The 8,526-nt window shown below is 46.0% G+C and overlaps 1 protein-coding gene across 1 annotated transcript in view; it reads right to left on the reverse strand.

The window, feature by feature from the left end:
* The window catches only part of GRM1 (glutamate metabotropic receptor 1), a 354,804-nt gene that overhangs the window by 60,546 nt on the left and 285,732 nt on the right, over positions 1-8,526 (reverse strand). Inside the window, exon 5 of the mRNA XM_006024232.2 lies at positions 1,062-1,230. Within this exon, the coding sequence (XP_006024294.1) occupies positions 1,062-1,230 (169 nt within the window). The remainder of the gene's footprint in view (positions 1-1,061; positions 1,231-8,526) is intronic.

Consider the following 8,526-nt stretch of genomic DNA (forward strand, 5'->3'; position numbering starts at 1 on the left):
GGAATCCTTCTCACCCAGGATCTTTTTTATTCATACACAGAACTGAAAGATGTATATCAGCTTTGTTCCGCTGAGTTCTCTAAACACAAAGCTCTTTTTTGTACACTCTTTTTTAGGTCCAAATGAGTTCAATGAGAGATGGATTAGGCTGTTTCTATATTTAAATACATACACACCCTCCCCCCACATACATACATACATGCTGGATTAGTTCAACAACGTTCTTTAGGGGAAGTCCAGTTTGAGGCCAGTATATGTTTACAGTTTTGTTTTCCCTCTACATAAGGCTGAACCTTTGTTTTCTAATAAAATGAAAGTTTTATGAACCTGTGCTTAAGCGAGGCAGACAGGTATGCCTCTTTAAGCATTTTGGATTAAAGTAGAAATGGGAGGCTGTTTGGTAGAGTAGATGTTCTCAATGGAGCATCGTGTCCTTTTAAACTGACTGTTCCCATATTATTGTGATACTGCTGAAATTTGTCTTTATGGCACCTGAACATAGCAGGTGGTAAATTGCTGGTAGCTGGATATTAGCACTACTGTATAGCAAACAGCCAGAGATTTCATGTGTGTCCCCACAACACCTGTGGTGAGCATAGGGTACAAACAGAAACATCTTTTGTTACTGCAGGTGCTGTTGATAGGAAACACAGTTGATTCCCACAGGATGCACAACCTGAAAAAAATCAGCTACCAAAAGTAGTGTAACTACAGAAAATTGTGGGGAATAGCCAACAGAGAATCCTGCTGTTTTCAGTAGTGCAATCTAAATTTTAATGCCAATCCCATCATGCTGGAAAAGCCTGTCCACCTGTAGAAGCCAAAAAGTCTCAGGAAATGTAGGTCCAGTCTGTATTTACCAAAAACAGTGGGCTCACAAGCTGCAGGAACACCCTAAACCTGACTGCAAAGCAAGGAAACTACAAGCAGGTAACATTTTCTCCTGCTTGAAATAAGTCTTCCTAGCTCTGGTGAACAAGCATAGGCCTATTAGTCATCTATCGCTAATATAATTTTGATCTTCCTGCACAGAGAATATAAAAGACAGCTCTGAGACATACCTTAATTTGACCCTTCAGACAAGGTTCACTACACACTGACCGGACTATTCCACTTCTGTTCATCTGAATCCTGTAGTCATCAATATTCAATACTCCTTCATGCCAGGTTCCAATGAGGACATAATCATAATGGTTAGGCTTTATATACTGCAGATTCATGATGTCGTACCTGGAAATGGAAAGCAGAGAAATCCTCAAAGTCGGGTCTCAAAATTAAATCTTTTTATCCTTCCACTGTATAGTAAGCTGTGAAGTAGTGATTTTTGCTCCAGAAATTATTAAGAATTCTACAGCCAGAGCTGTAACAAGCAGTTTCTATGGCCTGAGCTGAAGTAGAGCCCAGGGAAGCAGTAGCAGCAGCAGTTGCCATTCTTGCACCTCTTCCAAAACTGGTCGATGCCCTGGCTGCTCACCCATGGTTACATTACTGTCCTTCATTGACATTTTACTTTGCACTGACAGGCAAGAATTAAAAAATCACAGCCCATAAGGTTGACTTAATTTTTTTCCCTGAAATTAAAATGTTTGCTTTCTGATGTCAGAGCAGGGGGGGGGAGGGGGGGGGGGGAGGGGGGGGTTTCCAATTGTTTTTGGGGGTGCTGTGCAGAGCACATGTCCAAACTTCTTACATTCTCATGTGAATCATGTTACCTTAGAAAACAGAAAAATATTTTGAGGTTTACAATAAAATCATGGAAGTCGGCAGTGCTAATTACTACATATTTAATGGTGGAATATTTTCAAAGGTATAGTTATCACTTTTACATCCCCGCCATGGCTAAGAAGCACTTTGCAATTGCATGGTCTCAGGTGGAATTGTATCAAGGAGGATATAGCTTCTTCTCAGGACACCATAGTAGCATAAGTTGGGTTATGCTTAGCTTCCACCTCTTACAGGAAGTAACATACCTTCTTCTCATATAGATACTGTGTCCCACCATGCCCCAAGTAGGGAGTACAGTACACCAACCTTTGCTTATTTCCATGCTCTTCTCAATTTGCTAACGCCCAGATGTGAGGATGAAGCATCTAGCATGCAGTCCCAGCGCTCACTCAGAACTCAGATGAGGATAGTCCTAAGACAGATGTCAGCAACCTTTTAGGAGTGGTGGGCCAAGTCAATGAAGTTCAGTCCACAAGCAGGCTGCTGCTTCCAACCTGGCCACTGCTATTGCACCCACTGCTGCATTGCCACTGAATTGCTGATTAACTGCTGCTGCTTCCCTAGCTCCTCAACTGCTGCATGGCTGCCAACATCCTGGCTTCATGGATCACATGAAATCCCTTGATGGCTAGATGCAGGTTGCCAACACATGCTCTACAATGATCATAAAATGGCACGGGAGGGTGGTGAAGGGATGTCCTTTAATTTTTTATTCCCTTGAGTATATATTTGATACGTAGTTCAAATATAGCTCCACTACAGCATTATGATGGCATGAGGTCTAGAATTATCCTCCAAGTTTTTAAATAGTATCTTCCACATATTCAAGCAAAATAAATACAGACAACAAAAATTAACCACAAACATTAATTACCGGTTTGCATAAGTTACCCATGATACTGTCAAGAAAATGTAGCAGTCAGGCACAAGATCTACTTTCCTGCCCAAGAGCAAGTAGAAGAGAACTTAACAAAGATGATATAAAGGAAACATAAAAACAAAGCTACTATCAACATTCAGCTACTCTAAAATCCCCACCATTGCACCCTCTCCTCCCCATACGGGAGGATTGATGTGTGAAGGTCTTTTAGGCTAGGGACAGACATTACACATAAACTGGTTTAAGTAATCAGAAACTGGTTTAAACCTGTAACAGAACAGTTGTTCAGTGCACATAAACCAGTTTCAAAACAGCTGAAACTGGTTTGAGATAAACCTGGTTGAATGTAGTATTAGAATTAACTGATTTGGCTCAAGCCAGTTTATGCAATATCTGTCCCAGACCCCTTACTGGTTTAAGATAAACCAGACTCCCCCATTATCCCAGCATGCTCTCTGGGTTGGCCGGGGCTCTCTCCTCCACAGCAGAGCTGGCCCCTCCCCTCCGCTCCCTGGCTGGAGCTCTGGCAGAGATTTGCAGGCAGAGCAGGGCCCACCTGACTTCCCCCTGCCCTATCCCACCTCACTGCTGAAGCAGGGATTCCCCCTCCCTCTCTCACATCTCCCACAGCACAGGCCCAAGCCCCACGGACCCTAGGCATGTGGTATGCTAGCTAATGGAGAGGTGTCTGTGTGTGTCTCCAATTTCATTGGGACAGGCAGACAGAACAGTGACCGCTTAAGGCCTTTTGGAGTTAATCAACAGGTCGGCTGGTAAGCTGCTTAAGAAGAGTTCGACCTAATGGAGAAAGGCTATTGTTTTGCTGATGAGGTGATAAACACTGTTATCACCCCCTGCTGGCTTGTTCTCCTGTCAGTTTGCTACAGACACTATAAAGAAGCAGGGAGGGTGTGACAAGTGGCAACTCTTGGGGCCAGGTCTCATGTCAGCCCACCCACCTGTCTCTACAGTCAATCCACCCAATCCCACCTGCCATGACTTTGATGTTCCCATATATGGATGGTACATGTGGGAGACTGCCCATTATTGCCCTGATGCCAGAGGAAACTATCTGCAGCTCCAACGTCCCCTACATTGCAGCCCATGCCTTGCAGATGGCATCCAGATTAATATTACTCCCAGGCTAAAACAGAAGCAAACTGAGTCCAAAGTTGGGCTCCACACACACACACCCATTCACAACACCTCCAGTCTCACAAGAGGCCTCTTCAACTCTGCCCCTCTCTCAATGGGGCCTCTGGCATACTGCCTGATACCAGGCCACACTCCACTACCCTGTTCATCCTTGAGCGGCCCCTCTTGGGCCATCAGGCTTTGCTACTCTCATACTGGCCTTGCCACGCAGATCATTTGGTTCAGGCAAATTCCCCTACTCTATGTGGGTCGACCTTATGCCGAACCCTGGGCTAATTCTGCCCCAAGTCTCTCACCAAGCACAACTTCTCACAGGGATGGCCTTTGCGCTGTCCTTCAAGTTTACTCTCATTTGACCCTACTCAGTGTGCCCCTTGGGCTGTCTTTCAGACGTACTCCAACTTCAGCCCTACTCAGCCCCCCTTCACACACACACAGCCCTTCAGGCATACTTGCACTTCAGCCCTACTCAGTGCAGGGCCTCCCAATGTTCTCCACACTACCCCCTCTGGGGTCTCCAGGACCTCATATCCCTGCTGGGCTCAGGCACCTACACATGAGCATACCTGGCCCCACGACTCCCGCATATCTGGCCCCCACTAGTCCCACAACTCTCCACTTCATCCTCTGGGGTCTCTGGGATCGCTCATCCCTGCTGGGCTCAGGCACCTACACACGAGCATACCTGGTCCCCACTACTCCCCCAGCTGCCTCCAAAACCCACCAGAAAATGGGGTTATGGCTCCCCTCCTCACCTTTCACTGGGCAGGTAATTGGCCTGGCATTTCCTGGGAACTCCCATGCCACCAGAAGCCCCACCAAGCCACCCTTCCAGGGCAGGGTACAATTTTAGGTCGTGCCCAGCAGCTTCCAAACCATCCCCATAAACTCCTGCCCTTACCTCCAAAGTTGTTCCTGCTGCAGCTCACCTAGGAAATGTTTCTGCCTCTCCTGACCAAGGCAAACTGCAGCCTTTATATGCCTTGTTCAAAATGGCTGCCCTCAACAGGCATCTGGTAGCTGCCTGACTCTTCCCTTAAAGTGGCAGGCACCCAAAGGTACCCTGCCACAGAGGGAGATTGAAAAGCTCCTTATCATCAACAGATGCATATACTGAACACCCCTCCTTGCCTTAGAGTGCTAGCAGGGAACTGCGGTCTGGCAACACTCCTGCCCCTTGTGCAGCCACCAATGCTGACCTTGTGAAGGAACACCTTGAGAGGCTGGACACCTTCAAGTCAGCTAGCCCTGACAATTTACACCCCAGAGTACTCAAAGAGCTGGCCTGCGTCATAGCTCAGCTCCTGGCACAGATCTTCGAGCACTCCTGGCACTCTGGTGAAGTGCCTGATGTTTAGAAGAAGGCCAATGTGGTGCCTATCATCAAGAAATGGAGGAAAGTGGATCCGGCAAACGTCAGGCCGATGGGCCTGTACTCTATCCCGGGGAAGGTCTTAGAAAAGATTATCAAAGAGCCCATTCTTAATGGACTGGCCGATGGCAACACCCTGAGGGATAGCCAGCACAGGTTTGTTGTAGGTAGGTTGTGCTTGACCAATCTTGTTTCCTTTTATGACCAGGTGACCTATCACCTGGACAAGGGGAAAGAGATTGATGTCATATATCTTGACTTTAAAAAAGCCTTCTATCTGGTATCCCATGATCACCTTTTGGCAAAACTGGCCAACTGCGGTCTCAGGTCCACCATGATCCGCTGGCTGGGGAATTGGCTCCAGGATTGGCTCAGAGGGTGGTGTTTGACAGAAGTCAATTGTCATGGTGCCCTGTGACCAGTGGGGTCCCTCAAGGATCTGTCCTTGGACCAATTTTGTTCAACCTCTTCATTAATAATGTGGACATTGGAGTCAGAAGCAGACTGGCCAAGTTCGCCAATGATACCAAACTTTGGGGTAAAGCATCCACGCCTGAGGACAGGGGGGTAATCCAGGTGGCTGAATAGGCTTGACAGGCTCAGGAAATGGGTGGATGAGAACCTGATGGTGTTTAACACAGAAAAATGCAAGGTTCTCCACCCTGGGAAGAAAAACCTGCAGCATGTCTATAGGCTTGGCAGTACTACGCTGACTAGCACTACGGATGAGAGAGACTTGGGGGTCAGGATTGACCACAAGATGAACATGAGCCTTCAGTGTGATGCCACCGCTAGTAAAACAAGCAAAACCCTGGTTTGCATCCATGGATGCTTCTCAAGCAAATCCCGGGACGTCATTCTCCCCTTGTACTCAGCCTTGGTGAGGCCACAGCTGGAGTACTGCGTCGTTTTCGGCTACACAATTCAAAAAGGAAGTGGAGAAGCTTGAGAGAGTCCAGAGGAGAGCCACGCACATGATCAGAGGTCAGGAAAACAGACTTTATGATGAGAGGCTGAGAGCTATGGAACTCTTCAGCCTGGAAAAGCACAGGCTCAGGGGTGATCTGTTGGCCACCTATAAGTTTATAAGGGGTGTTCACCAGGATCTGGGGGAACGTTTGTTCACCAGAGCGCCCCAAGGGATGACAAGGTTGAACGGTTATAAACTCCTACAAGACCGTTTCAGGCTGGACATAAGGAAGAACTTCTTTACTGTCCGAACCCCCAAGGTCGGAATGGCCTGCCGCCGGAGGTGGTTTAAGCACCTACTTTGAACACCTTCAAAAGAAACCTGGATGTTTTTCTTGCTGGGATCCTATGACCCCAGCTGACTTCCTGCCCCTGGGGCAGGGGGCTGGACTCGATGATCTTCCAAGGTCCCTTCTAGCCCTAAAGTCTATGAAATCTATGAAGCCAGAGGGGAAAAGCTGGGGATGGTTCAGGCACACCTCCCTAACCAGAGGTCCTGCCTGGGCCTGGCCATGCCCCCACTCACCTCAGCACTGTCCAGGAGAAGGGAGGGTTGCTCTAGCATCCGCCCCCCCAGCTTCTAGCCTGAGCCACTGCAGGCATGTGTCTGCATTTCCTCAGTCCAGAGAGAATGCCTGTCCAGTTACAAACTGGTTCAGCCTAACAAGGTTAGACTAACCTGTGAAGTTTGAATCAATTCAGGCTCAGGCTTTTGAAATGTCTGTCCCTAGCCTTATTGCTGTTTGCTTCTGGATTTCTTGCACGGATAGTAGTTTAGGCAAAGTGGTCATTAGTCCCAGTCACTAATCACCTGTTCTAGGGGTCAACAAGCAGGGCTGATGGAAAGAACGGAGGAGAGCAGTGCAAAGGGGAAACTCCAACTGAGGCTAGACAAATAGGCTGATTCTTGAGAGATGAGAAAGGGAGCACTGCACGCAGCCTTCAGGGGAATGTTTTGATTATAGAGAGCAGTGAAAAGGAGGTTTCAACTGGAAATAGTGACAGACTTTGCTGTCGTATTAGAGTCCCCAGGTTGTTTTTCTGCTTGATTCTCTCACTTCTCTGGAAATGATTTTTTAATTTAGAATGAAGTGAGAACCATTTTAACCATGAATATTAGAACACCCACGGCATTTTCTTTTCTCTTCTTAGGTTCAAACATGCAATACACTGTTTGCTGATTTTCAAAGTTTCAGCCATCTCGGTACCAATAGAAACTCCTTTGAAACATCTGCCTCTCTCTTCCTCTTTTCCTCCTCTCTCTCTCTCTCTCTCCCTTTTTTGCTTTAAGAATCCTCTTTTAGAGAGAAGGGTTATTCAAGAAATGCTGGGTCCTTTATACGTGCGCTGCAGAAGTGTTTTTTTTCAGACAATCTCCTTTGCCAGTGCAGAGCCACACTGAAGTCATGGAGGCACAACATCTGGAAGGTTCCTCCATAGATCTTCTAGTCCAACCCCTTGCCTGAGGGAGAATCATTCCTACCAAAGTACCATAAAGAAATCCATTGTCTAACTTATCAGCAAAGTCTGATCCCTCTTGGGGTACCGACAACTTCACTTGGGCTCTGGGCAGGTATAAAGATTTCTTTGTGCAGCTTCATTTGCTAATTGAAAGACAGTTTACAAAACAAGCCCACTTCATTGTCATCAAAAGGCAATTCCCCTTCCTTTCCTGATCCTTAAAAAAAGAGACTATATAAAAGTAGTGTTGCCCTTTGATAGCTTTGTGAATAGGAGAATGCATCACTGCATAAAGCAATAACCTGAAAGCTCTTCATAATGTAGCTGTGATATACATGAGTATAAATGACATGGATATAACTGTCTCCTGCTAGCAAGAAGAACCAATTTATTTTTTATTGTGTCCTTGGATCAGACTGATGTACAGTCAGTTGCTCTGTATAGGAGAGAGAATGTGGAGGATAGAAACAAGATTTCAGGCTTGCATTCTCTTAATAGAACTTTTAAGTGTAAACTCATTGTTAACCTTTTTTTAAACACCTCTGTGACATGGCATGTACTAGCCTTACTGCAACCTTAATCAAGTTGTTATTCTCAAGATGGCGTCATGGCTGTATTTCTGGAGTTGGTGTGAGATAAGCTGGAGCAAGTGGGCAGGGAATACTACAACAGGAATGCTGAAGATATTTTTTAAGCTGAAACCATTTAGACAATCTTGCCTATGAAAAGTGAACACAATATTTGGAGTTTTGAAACTTGGCTTGAATTTTAAATCACAAAGGAATCCAGCAGACCAGCTGAATGTACTTGTAATGGAGTAGGTGTTTTTCTCATCTCTTCTTTGACATCCACTCTGCAAAATATCATGAAGAAGACCTGTACAGTACTGTTATTTCCCTCTATGCATATATACATAATCGGTGCCTATATAAACTTTATTTTAGTAAACAGCCCTTCTCTTTCC

The sequence above is a fragment of the Alligator sinensis genome, unplaced genomic scaffold (assembly GCF_000455745.1).
Source record: "Alligator sinensis unplaced genomic scaffold, ASM45574v1 scaffold153_1, whole genome shotgun sequence".
NCBI lineage: Eukaryota > Metazoa > Chordata > Crocodylia > Alligatoridae > Alligator > Alligator sinensis.